This window comes from Bubalus kerabau, chromosome 6 (genome assembly GCF_029407905.1).
Source record: "Bubalus kerabau isolate K-KA32 ecotype Philippines breed swamp buffalo chromosome 6, PCC_UOA_SB_1v2, whole genome shotgun sequence".
In the NCBI taxonomy this organism is placed as follows: domain Eukaryota; kingdom Metazoa; phylum Chordata; class Mammalia; order Artiodactyla; family Bovidae; genus Bubalus; species Bubalus kerabau.
Window position 1 is genome coordinate 15,823,413 of NC_073629.1, and position 13,619 is coordinate 15,837,031.

Below are 13,619 nucleotides of genomic sequence, written 5' to 3' on the forward strand. Positions count from 1 at the left end.
AGTGAAAGGGCAGAGTTTTAACCACTGGACCACTGTTTACAGAGGTTTTTTGTAGTTCTCTATGCATACATCTATAAAAAATACTTTCTTATAGAGATTTACCTTTTTTTTCCTGAGAGAATATGTAGTTATAAATAAATCTGTGAAACTAGAAGTATACTGATTCAAGAGTTTAAATTATCTTTTCACATAATCTCAATTCTTCTCAAATCCTGTTCTTTTCATGGATAAGACTATTAACAGTATATTATGTATTTTTTTACTCTTCTTGATGCATTTACAAATATGTACATATACAAGGCTGTTGTCCTGTGTAAATGATAACTTTTTATATATCTTGAAGATCTTGTAATTTAGTATATATAGTATGTTACTGCATGCTAAGAATATATAATAATTATTCTCCTTCAAAGGATTATATATTACTTTTTTACATACATGTCTTAAATCAGTTGAAATTTACTCTTGTATAAGGTATGAGTTAGTGCTGCGTTTATTACCAGTTATTTATCAAGATTGCATATAATATGTAGTTTCTATAAGTTACATTCCCAGTAGATTTTTGTAGTTTTTTTAATTAAAATATTAAAAATATTTAGAACTGAATGAATACTGTGCTACATATTCAAACTTTGAAATGTATCAGAAGGGGTACCTAGAGGGTTATTTATAGCCAGTAATGCTTATGTTATTTTCAAGAATGCTGAAGATTGATGAATGAAGATATTACTGAACAAAACTGGTGTCTAGATTGCCTTTACACAGTAAAGCCAAACTACTGACAGCGGGTTGTGGTGAAGGAAAATGTGCAGCATTTATTATAAGGGCGCCACGCAAGAAGTTAGGACAACTAATGCTTAAAAAGCCTGAACTCCCTGGTGGGTTTTAGGAGAACATTTTTAAAGACAAGGTGAGGGAAGAGCATCCCAAGTATATGATCAGCTCATGCACAGATCTCTGAATGGTTGGTTGATGGTGAGGTAACAGGGTGGTGTCAGAGGTTACATCATCAGTCCTTAGGTGCCAGGAGGTCTGTGGTGTTCAGGATCATCAAGTAGTAGTTAATTTCTTTAATCTGATGGTCGTTTTACCATCTATAAAACAACTTCAGGAAATGTGCATCAGATGCTATTTTCGACGTTAAGTTTAGAGAAAACTAAAGCAGAGGATATAAGGGAGTGGTCTGTCCTGGGAAAGCCCCACAAGCTCCTGCTTGGTTACAAAGAGTCCAGTTCAGAAATCAGAAAAATGAGAATAATTCCCAAAATGTGATGGACAGAGATAAAACATATACATTAAATTAACAAAATAAAACTAAGTTATAGTAGAGAGAATCACTGAAGACCAACATTAGTAATACTAATGATAATTAATAAAATATATAAACTTGTGGTAAGGTTGATCAATATGGAAAGAAAAAGGGAATAATAAAATTAGGAAGTAAAAAGGAGTTAAACTATATATGAGAGATTAAAATATGACAACTGTAAGAACTTTATGCCTAGAAAATTATAAAACTCAGTTTTAGATATAGAATGGGTGAATATATAGAAAGAACATTGGTAATATTCCATGTTCTTGCCCAGTCATACCCCGCTTCCTTGCCAGTAGCTATAATCAGTCTCCTGATTTACACCTTTTTTTTAATACCATTTAAGTATTCAATGCTAGACAATACATTGATAGTTTAGTTTATCCTTCCTGAACTTCACTGAAATGGAGTTACATAGAATATATGCTTTTGTGCCACACCTTTTTTGCTCAACATATAAATGTAAAATTATCTCTGTTTTTGCATGTAGTTGTAGTTACCTCGTTTTTGTTGTTATGTGTTATCCATTGTTTGTGTATAATACAGGTTTTCTTTAAATTACTAAAGTATAGATGATCCATCAATTTCTGCTGCACAGCAAAGTGACTCAGTTATACATATATATGTTGGGGGGTGTATATATATATATATATATATACACACACACACACGTATATGTATTCTTTCTCATCTTTTTTTCCATATTGTTTTATCACAGGATATTGAATATAATTCCCTGTGGTATACAGCAGGACCTTGTTATTTATCCGTCCTATATATACTGGTTTGCATTTGCTAATCCCAGACTCCCAATCCTTCTCTTCTCTACCCCTCCTCCCTCTTGGCAACCGCAAATCTGTTCTCTGTGTCTGTGAATCTTTCCATTTCGTAGATAGGTTCATTTGTGTCATACTTTAGATTCCATGTATAAGTGATATCATGGTATTTCTCTTTCTCTTTATGACTTACTTCATTGAGTATGATAATCTCTAGGTTTATCCATGTTGATGGAAAATGTAGAGTTTTCTGTTTTACTGTTGGGTTATTTTCAGCTTGACACTATTATCCAAAAATATTGCTCTTAACATACCTCTAATGTTCCCTGCTGGATAGGATACTAATTTCTCTAGGGTATATACCTAGGAGTGAAATAAAACACCTGATTTGCCCTAAGACTTAATTTTAAGCTATGGTTTATTGAGCCAGGGGCGTCCCTGGTTGCTCAGTTGTAAAGAATGTGCCTGCAAAGCAGGAGATGCAGGTAACTCCGGTTCAGTCTTTGAGTTGAGAAGATCCACTAGAGAAGGAAATGGTAACCCACTCCAATATTCTTGACTGGGAAATCCCATGGACAGAGGAGCCTGGTGGGCTACATCCATGGGATCACAAAGAGTCGGACACAGCTTAGCGACTGCACCCCACTCCAGTACTTTTGCCTGGAAAATCCCATATTCGGAGGAGCCTGGTAGGCTGCAGTCCATGGAGTTGCTGAGGGTCAGACACAACTGAGCGATTTCACGTTCACTTTTCACTTTCATGCATTGGAGAAGGAAATGGCAGCCCACTCCAGTGTTCTTGCCTGGGGAATCCCAGGGACGGGGAAGCCTGGTGGGCTGCCGTCTATGGGGTCGCACAGTCAGACACGACTGAAGCGACTTAGCAGCAGCAGCAGCAGCATAGAACTGAGTATAGAACTAGGTAAGAGAAACAAGATCCATGCATGCAAGCTTGCTCATATGACAAAGGTAACCCTACATATCAATAAAGAAAGAAAACAGTATTCAATAAATGGTGCCCCCAAAGTTTTTATTTTTATTATTTATACTTTTTTATTGGAGGATAGTTGCTTGACAATGTTGTGTGCCCCCAAATTTTATATTGCATAAGAATGGGAATGAAAAAAAAAAAAAAAAAAGAATGGGAATGAAATTGGATTCTGCCTCTTTTTTTTAGTTAATTGTTTAAGTTTGGCTGTTGCTGCATATGGGTTTTCTCTAGTTGTGATGAGCGGCAGTTACTCTAGTGCAGTGTGCAGGCTTCTCATTCCATTGGCTTCTCGTTGCAGAGCAGAGGTTCTAGGGCCTGCAAGCTTCAGTAGTTGCAGCACGTGGGCTCTAGACCTCGTGTTCAGTGGTTGTGTTGCATGGACTTAAGTTATCCTGGGGCATGTGGAATCTTCCTGGATCAGGGATTGAACCCCTGTCCCCTGCATTGGCAGGCGGATTCCCAACAACTGGACCACTAGGGAAATCTTGGATTCTGTCTTAATCCATGTGTAAAAATCAGTTCCCAGTTGCTTAAATACATAGCATAAAAAGTAAACCTTCTAATTTTTAAAGTTAATACAGAATGAGGAAAACTTAATGACCTTCTTTGTTTGAAAGGATTTCATAAACAAGATATCAAAAGCAGTAAGCCTACAGGTAAACACTTACAATACTGTATTATATTAAAATTAAGAATTTATCAGACATCATCCACTTTAAAAGTATGAATACTTTCTACAAACTTGGAGAGGAAATTTATAACATAATTTATAAGTTTTTGTATCCAGAATATGTAATGAAAAGAGTGTTTCAAATCAATCCAGTATAATCTAGCAATTACCTTTTATATAACTTAAAACTCTTACCCAACTATCACCAGAATGCATTTTTTGTAAAGGTGTAGCAAGATTTATTATAATATATAGAAACTGGAAATATCCCTGGTTAACAGGAAAAGGAGTAAGTATATAGTAGTTTTTCATGCAATGGACTATGATATGGTAATAAAAATTAATGAATTATAACTGAAATGTAATGATAATAAATGAGTCTTAGAAACAAGATTTTAAGTGAAACAAGACCCTGAAAATTATGTACTAACTGATACTGTTTTTATAAAGTAAAAAAACCCACAAAAAATAAACAACATATTGTGTTACTATAGATAAATATATCATAACACCATTTTTTTTTTTTTTTTTTTTGGCCATGCCATGCAGCTTGTGTGATCTTAGTTTCCCCATCAAGGATTAAACCTTAACCATACCAAGGGAGCCTCAGTGCCAAGTCATAATCACTGGACTGCCAGGGAATTCCCATAAAGCCGTATTTTCAAATACCTTACCTGTCTTCTTTCTCTTTTCTTTCCTGAAGAATTCAATCTTAAAGCCATTAAGTAAGTATCTATCTGGGATGTGGAAATCACGGTGATCCTCAGCTGGATGTTGGAGCCTTAATGATGTGAATACTTGGGTTATAGGATGAGGGAAAGAGAATATCAACCCAACCTAAGTTGTCAAAGCCCTCGTGGAATGAGAAGGACACTCTTGTAATGAGAGTGCCCAGTTTGGGGTATCAGGGACCAGTAAGGTCCCTGCTAAGTCACTTCAGTCGTATCTGACTCTGTGCGACCCCATAGACGGCGGCCCACCAGGCCCCCCCGTCCCTGGGATTCTCCAGGCAAGAGTACTGGAGTGGGTTGCCATTTCCTTCTCCAATGCAGGAAAGTGAAGAGTGAAATTGAAGTCTCTCAGTCGTGTCCAACTTTTAGCGACCCCATGGACTGCAGCCTACCAGGCTCCTCTGTCCATGGGATTTTCCAGGCAAGAGTACTGGAGTGGGGTGCCATTGCCTTCTCCTAGAACTCCTTAATAAGAATTTTAAAAAGTCTATTAGTATGTATTTTCATTTCCATCATAAGCCCCCAAGGTGATTCTGATATATTTGGTCTATAGCTAGAACTTGGAGAAACATGGCACTTCAAGAATTTATATATGTAGAATGTATATCGGAGAAGGCAATGGCACCCCACTCCAGTACTCTTGCCTGGAAAATCCCATGGACAGAGGAGCCTGGTAGGCTGCAGTCCATGGGGTCACAAAGAGTCGGACACAACTGAGCGACTTTGCTTTCACTTGTCACTTTCATGCATTGGAGAAGGCAATGGCAACCCACTCCAGTGTTCTTGCCTGGAGAATCCCAGGAACGGTGGAGCCTGGTGGGCTGCTGTCTATGGGGTAGAACAGAGTCGGACACGACTGAAGTGACTTAGCAGCAGCAGCAGCAGCAGCAGCAGCAGAATGTACATAGACACATGTAAGCAGGAAAGCATATAACATTTTTGAATGAAGGAAGGAGAAGCATAGGGTAAGATGAAAGAAGTAAAAATGAATCTGATAAGGAGAATAGGAAAACATAAATCATAAAGTATGAAATCCGTTCATCTGTCTCATGACCAAGTAAGATTTCTCCCAGGTATATAAAACTTGTTCAACATTCAAAAATCAGTTAATGTGATTCATTACATTAATGAGTAAAGAAGAAACATCACATGGTCATAGCAATAAATGCAGAAAATTTTTTTACAAAAATCAAACATGTTCATGATTATAAACCTAGAAATCTAGGAATAAAAAGAAACTACCTCAACCTAATAAAAGCTGTATGTAAAAAACCCAAAGCTGACAACTTCAGTGGAAAAAGAGCTTTTCCGCTGTTATCAATAACTAGGAAAGGGAGTGAAGTGAAAATCACTCAGTCATGTCCAGCTCTTTGCAATTGCATGGACTATACAGTCCATGGAATTCTCCAGGCCAGAATAGTGGAGTGGGTAGCCTTTCCCTTCTTCAGGGGATCTTTGCAACCCAGGGCTCAAACCCAGGTGTCCTGCATTGCAGGCGGCCTCTTTACCAGCTGAGCCACAAGGGAAGCCCAAGAATACTGGAGTGGGTAGCCTATTCCTTTTCCAGCAGATCTTCTCAACCCAGGAATGGAACTGACGTCTCCTGCATTGCAGGTGGATTCTTTACCAACTGAACTACGTGGGAAGCCCCCAAAGAAAGGAGGCCCACTTCAATTCAACATTGTGTTGAAATTCCTAACCAGAGAAGTTAGGCACGAAAAAGAAAAGTCAGCCTGTGTTTGGGGGTTGAAAGACTTAAGATATCAGTGCTACCCAAAGCAATCTACAGATTCAGTGCAGTCTGTCAAAATCCCAATGATGTTTTGTGTGAAATAGAAAAATCCATCCTAAAATTCATGAGGAATCTCAAGGGAGTCCAAATAGCCAAAACAATCTTAAAGAAAAGAACAATGTTGGAGGACTCACACTTATAGATGTTTTTCTTTTTATTGTCCATTTTCATCATCTAGGACCTTTAACTCTGATATTTAAGTGATGAGAGCAGACATTTGTCTTACCCTTTATATTATGGAAACTGTATTCAGCCTTGCACTAAGTGAGGGGCAAAAAGAAAATCTAGAAAATTCCCTGATGTGTCATTGCTTTGGTCCCAAGAGGACCAGCCAGTCTGTGTGCTTATGTTTATTTTATAATTTCCAAGGATTTTAGTTTTGCTTAATGGGAGGATAGGTAGAAGTGTCTATTTCATCCTTGCCTCGAACTGTATTCACCTTAATTTTTAAAGGTGTTTTTGATTGATTTAAAATTCTCTTTTGACAGGCTCCACCCTTCCCCTCCTTTAAGCAATTATAGATGTTTTTTCTTGCCTTCTAGCTTGCATTATTTGAGACATGAAATCTGCATTCATTCTTATTTTTGTACTCCTGTATATAGATTGTGTCTTTTTTCTCTTACTCCTTTTATTTTCTTTGTCAATACTTTCCAACAAGTTTATTATGATATGCCATACTTGTTTTAGCTTATATTGCTTATGGTTTATTTAACTTCTTGAAACTTTGGGCTCTTTTTATCAAATTTAGAGAATTTTGGTCATTGCTCTCTTTTTTTTTTCATTCTGAATTTTTTAATATTATAAATGTCACATTATTGTGTGTCTGTTTCTGTTCTTTTTTATAGATTTGATTTTATTTTAGTCGTCAGTTAAATTACTTGTGGATAGGTCTGGATTCTTTTGAAGATAATTTTTAAGCTTTATTAGGACTGGCTTTTACTCCAGAGATAGTTGTCATACAGAGATGGATAATGTTACCTTCTGGGATCTCTATTGAGTGCCCACGGTGTTGGGCAGTGTCTTTCACTCTCCCTCGTGGATTCCGAGTATCTGTCATCATGTGTGAGCTCTGAAAATTGTTTGGGTTGTAATATTCTAGTGGTTCTTTGTCCAGCCTTATGGAATTTCACCTTGCACATATACAAACCTAGTACTGATAGATAATGTACTAAAGAAGACCCTTACACAGATTTCTAAAGTTGTTTTTCTCCTTTACTCTCTCCACTCCAGTACTCTGCCTCATGAATTCTAACTATCTCAACCCCTCCATAGTCTGATCTCTCTTTTCAGCTCATTACGTTGGCCGTTCTCTGCTTTTGGTCTACTCCCTCCACCTCAGTTGTTCTTATAAAGGCAGATTATCTCTTTCTATTTTTTTTTTTCCAATTTTCTCAGGAATCACAGTGCTGCAATACAATGTCTGATAATTGTTTCATAAACTTTCTCCAGGTTTATAGTAGTTTGCTGTGTTTCTGTTAGTTTCTATCAGGAGGACAAATCTGGTATCTGTTACTCCTCCATGACCAGATGAGGAAGTCCCCATATCTCTTTTTTTTTAATTGCTGTGATGTTTTTTTAAATAGATAATCATTCGTAGGAAAAAAAAAATTCACCATGAAATTATCTTTAAACTTCTCTTTCTAGCTTTACTGAAGCAGCAGTTGAGATTCCCAGTCCTCCTGAAACCCCAGCCAAACCTCCCGAACCTGAAAGTACCTTGCAGCCTGTGCTTTCTCTCATCCCAAGAGAAAAGAAGGCCCCACGTCCCCCAAAGAAGAAGTATCAGAAAGCAGGGCTGTATTCTGATGTTTACAAAACTACAGAGTAAGTAGTGGTACCTGTCAGCTGACATCCTTTGAAGACCTGTTATTCTTCCATGTTTTAAATAATACTTTGAATATCAAGGGAAAAAACCCCAATACAAATGTAATATACACAAATACAAATCTCATCACAAGTACCTCAGTGTTCACTGTACTCATGATATGTTTTGGGGGGCTAATTATTTTCCCTGATCTTTTATCCTCTCTCTGCCTTTCTAGATTATATTTCTATAGTTTGGATTCTAATAGTGCCTTTTTTGTTAATTGAAAATAAGAAAGGGAGCACTGTGCATGTATCTAAAAATAATCTTGATGATTTTCTACACTCATTGCTCATTTGATTCCTCACTTGTTAAATGCTTTCTGTGTTCCTAACTATTTGCCAGAGGAGTAAAGTACTCCTTACTTTTAAGAATTTCATATTCCCTTGGGAAAGTACAGCTTAAATAAGTCCTCTGATTGAGAATTTTTAAAAACCCAAAGAGCTATCAACTAACTATATCATTGAGTAAGAAGTGGTTCACAGGAGTATAGCAGAGTTTGGTTTTGGAGGTTTAACAGTAGTCTGCAAGATGGAATAGGGCATTTCAGTTAGATAGAATATCATGTACCAAGACACGTACTAGGATTCAGAAATTTTTCATATATTAAAACAACTCAGAAGTTCACTTTTTCTGAAATGTAATGGTGTGGAAAGTAAGCATTGTGTGATAGAGACCACAAAACCATGGATTTTACTGACTCAAGATACTTATCCTACTAAGCTACGTGAAATTTAAAATGCTGTTTTTTAAAAAAGGAAGTGAAAGTGCAACTTTGTGTTTTAAGATGATAACTCTGGCTACAGAGTGGAAAAATGAATGAGGGAGTTACTAATGGCAGAAATTGACAATAATCGTCAAAGGTCATGAGGTCTGAATTTAGTCAAGAAAGGAATGAAATTGAAAGAGGAACGATTATGTTTTAGAGATACATCTGATGTGGTTAAAGTGATCAACATGTAAACCGCAGCACTTTATTTTGCATTGAAATGACCTTTCATTAATTTGTCATCGAGATATCATAAATTCTTTGAGTCCATTTCTGCTGCTTATGTTGTGAAAATGTTTTATTAAGCTTACTTTCAGCAGCCAGTGATAGGAAATCCTCATAAATAATCAAGACTTTTTAAAGATAAACATTTATTTTCCTTTAATTTATAAGAAGTTGTGAAGTACACAATTCAGAGTTAACATGCTATCTTCACAGTATCTTCAGGGACCTAGACTCCTTTTATTCTGTTCTTCCATTTCAGCACGAAGCTTGCGTTCCTATGGTTACATTTTGTTCTAGGATAACTATCATAAAGTCTTCATTGCAGAAAGTATAAAAGAGGAAAAGGAGTAAAAAACATGTACCTTCTTTGTAAGAAAGCGTTGTGAACTGAATGTGTCTGCCTCAAATTTCATATATTGAAGCCCTAATCCCTAGTGTGGTGATATTTGGAGATGAAGGCTTTGGGAAGTAATCAGATCATGTGGTGGAGCCCTCCTGAAGGAGATTAACACCCTTATAAAGAGAGACAGAGAGATGATTTCTTTCTCTCCCATGTGAGAGTACAAGAAAGCAGTATCTGCAAGCCAGGGAGAAGGCTCTCACTTAGAACTGAACCCTGATCTTGGACTTCCCATCCTCCAAAACAGTGGAAATAACATTGTTATTTAGACCAGCCAAGTCTGTTGGTAATTCTATACAGCAGCTAATCTAAGAAGGAAACTTCAAAACCTCATAGCTACTGACCAAAATATAGACATGTAACCACACTTCCACCACAGGGAAGGCTGAAAAGTAATGGTCATTGTTTCAGATGACAGTGCAGAAAACAAATTAGCATTCTGTCATTACAAATAAGAAAATGAAAATATATTTTGGGAAGATCTTACACAGTTAGATTTTAAAGCAGTGTTTTTGCTGAATAGAAAAGCAGATATGTGTGAAATTTTTTGCTAAAATTTAAGTCTTACTTTTTTACTAATGTGCTTTTCCTGGATTAAATTCTGAAAAATGGGAGATTAATAATAAAATCAGTCTGTGCCTCAAAAGACCAGTATCATCAACTACATCAGTGTTTTAAAATGTCTTTAATCAGGCAAAAGTCTTTCACTCTGGAAAGGACCTCGTTTATGTTAGAACTCATTCATCTTATAGAAATAAATAGTAAGAAAATGGTTTATTGGGGATTTTTTAAAAAAAATTTGTCAAATAATACATGTGTGCATTTTTAAAAGCTACAAAGCCAATATATTCTTGTGGGCTGGCTGCTTTTTATTGGTAACAGTTAGGGTGTAGGTTGTTTGTTTTGAAAAAAATAAACAATTATTTAGAACAGTTTTAGGTTCACAACAGAATTGGTGGAAAGTACAGAGATATTGCCTATATCCCCTATCCTTATGCATGCACAGCATCCCCACAATGGACATCCTACACCACAGTGGTACCTTTTTGACAGTCAATGAACCTGTATTGGCACAGTATCACTCAAAGTTTGTAATAGACATTTGGGTTCACTTTTAGTGTTGTACATTCTGTGGATTTTGGTAAATGTATAATGACAGGTATCTACCATTGTAGTGGCACAAAATAGTTTTGCTGCCCTAAAAGTCCTCCATGCTTGAGAAATTTGGTTTTTTTGGTCACAGAATGGTACAAGACAATTCCAAGTTTATTCTATTTTGTATAAATCATTATAGGTTTTAGAGGGGAGAGTGTGAGTCGATTAAAATTGAATCAAGATAAGACCACACTATCAGTGTGGAAGATGAATTAGATGAGGAAATATTAGAAGTAAGAAGACTATTAGGATGTAAGAAGACTATTAGGAAGCAGGTTATACTCTTTGGTTTTCCAGGATAGATCTAATGTGATAGCAGTGGCTAGATGTTGGAAAAGGTGGACTCTTGAAATTTTTTGACATTAAAATTGAAATGAATTAAACACTGATTGGTTGGTAGGGAGTAATGGACTGGGCTAGAGTCTATGACTCTTGCCTGGAAAATCCCATGGGTGGAGGAGCCTGGTAGGCTGCAGTCCACAGGGTCGCAAAGAGTCAGACACGACTGAGCGACTTCACTTTCACTTTTCACTTTCATGCATTGGAGAAGGAAATGGCAACCCACTCCAGTGTTCCTGCCTGGAGAATCCCAGGCACGGGGTAGCCTGATGGGCTGCCGTCTATGGGGTCGCACAGAGTTGGACACTACTGAAGCGACTTAGCAGCAGCAGAGTCAGTGATGATCCCAATGTTTTGTTTTGTATTCCTGGGTGTGTGATGATGTCATTAACTAATATACTGGATGAAAATGGTATGGCCAGTATTCCTTGGATTAAGTGAGCCTCTATTACCATGAACATGACTATGTACATGCATGTATATAGGCACCAAAAAATGTCTTTGCTTAAAGCAAGTCAAATTTATTTTATATAGACCCTGAGGTCCGAAGTCTGAATTGAATCTCTCTAACCTAAAGTCAAGGTGTTAGCACGACTGTGTTCCTTGTAGCTTCTCTAGGGTAGAATTCTTTCTCTTCCCTTTGCAGAATCAAGAGGCTACTCGAATTCCTTGGCTTGGGGCCACTTCTGTCTTCAGAACCAGCAACAATGACATTGAGATCATTGAGTTTGAATCCTCACATTGAATCACTTCAACCTTGGTTCTGTTTTCACTCTTTTTTTTTCCACTGACTCTGCCTCATTTATATTCTTCTTACATTTATAAGGGCCCTTGTGATTAAGTTGAGCCTACCCAGATAATCCAGAATAATCTCTCTATCTTAAAGTCAAAAGATTAGAAACCTTAATTACATCTACATATTCCCAGCTTCTGGGAATTTTTATTTGAGGAGGAGGTTGTATCTTTTTGTGCCTGCCATTCACTTCTAGCTTATAGGATTTGGAATGGGGTATGGGGTTTTCACGTCTTATTTTTTATGTGTCTTTTGTATATCTTGTAGTTGTAAAAATGCTGTATTACTTTTGGAATTTAAGTTTTATCTAATAGGGATTTTAAAGAAAATGAAATACCAGATATACTTCAGGTGAATTGGAGAGTGAACTTTAGAGTATACATTATGGTAAAATAGCATAATGTTGAATATTAACACTACTTTGAAAGGGAGCTTTTGGTTCTTTTGTTGGGGGAGGTTTCTGCTTTTAGTTTAGTCACTGTCACACTGTTTTGGGCAGACTACTTAGTTTCCCTGGGAATGGTAAAAATAAAACTTGATATATAAAGTGAAGCTATTGAACTACATGTGGTTCATGGGGTCACAAAGAGTCAGACATGACTGAGCGACTGAACTGAACTGATTGAACTACATAGTTCATATCTTAAGACTATCCTGACTCAAAAATTGTGACTTCTGTGTTTTATAAAAATAAAACATATACTTTCATATGCTTTCTTTGATTTATAGGCTTCTTTTGAGTACTAAATCTGTTATAGGAAGTAGGATAACTATAAGTTTCAGGCTTACAGAACATTGCTTGTTTGCAGGGGAATTAATATATGTGTAAAATATAGATGTATTTATTATATATTAATACTATAATATTTATATTATGTGTATAATACATAATGTTTATACTTAGCTGTCATTTCGTCAAAATAATACATATCTTTGGAAATAAAATGAAAGCATGGTACCATTTTATATTTGATATATTATTTAAATTTTTAGAATGCTTTCATTTTAAATCTGTGGGAAACAGTAAAGTAGATGGTTACTATCTACTGTTTAAGAAACTGATACAGAAAAGTTAAAGAACTTAAGTTTACAAAATTTATCATCAAAATAATTATTGGGGTTTTTAATGCCTAGAGGTTCCACCACTCTTATTTCACCAGTAAATCATGCTGCTTTTTCAGAAACTGAGGTTCAAGGGGTACTGGAGTAAAATTTCTTTGTTATAGATAATCTCATGGTTACGGTTGGATTAAATTCCAGAATATGGTTCATTTTCCCCTGAAATTCTTTAGGAACATTGTAGGTCTAAATTCAGCTTAAATAGGAGTGCAGACTGGATGAATGCAAACCTCACACCATTCCTATTTAGTATCAATAGAAAGGCATGCCTGCGTGCTTAGTCGTGTCTGACTTTTTTGCTACCTCATGGATTGTGGCCCACCAGGCTCCTCTGTCCATGGAATTTTCCAACCAGCAGTACTGGAGTGGGTTGCCATTTCCTCCTCCAGGGGATCTTCTCGACCCAGGGATCAAACCTGTGGCTCCTGCATTGGCAGGCAAATACCCACTGAGACACCTGGGAAGCCATGGAGTAGCAATAGTTCTGAATTTCTATTGTTAATTAATAAACTTTTTTAGAGCAGTTTTAGGCAAAATAGAGCAGAGAGTACAAAGATTCCCATATATACCTTGCCCCCATCCACACTCAGCTTCCCTCATTTCAGCTAGACCTAATCCTTCATTTGACAGATGTGAAAACCGAAGCTAATAAAAGGTTAAATGACTTGCTGGAGTCCCACAGA

At 36.7% G+C, this 13,619-nt stretch overlaps 1 protein-coding gene across 9 annotated transcripts in view; it reads left to right on the forward strand.

Annotated features, from left to right (window-relative positions):
* Window positions 1–13,619, forward strand: part of ASH1L (ASH1 like histone lysine methyltransferase) — a 205,277-nt gene that overhangs the window by 100,089 nt on the left and 91,569 nt on the right. For 8 of the 9 annotated variants that reach the window (XM_055584046.1, XM_055584049.1, XM_055584047.1 and 5 more), the window contains one exon: window positions 7,917–8,096. The exons of the other annotated variant lie outside the window; for it this stretch is intronic. In XM_055584046.1, coding sequence (XP_055440021.1) covers window positions 7,917–8,096 — 180 coding nt within the window. The remainder of the gene's footprint in view (window positions 1–7,916; window positions 8,097–13,619) is intronic. 9 annotated transcript variants of the gene reach the window in all.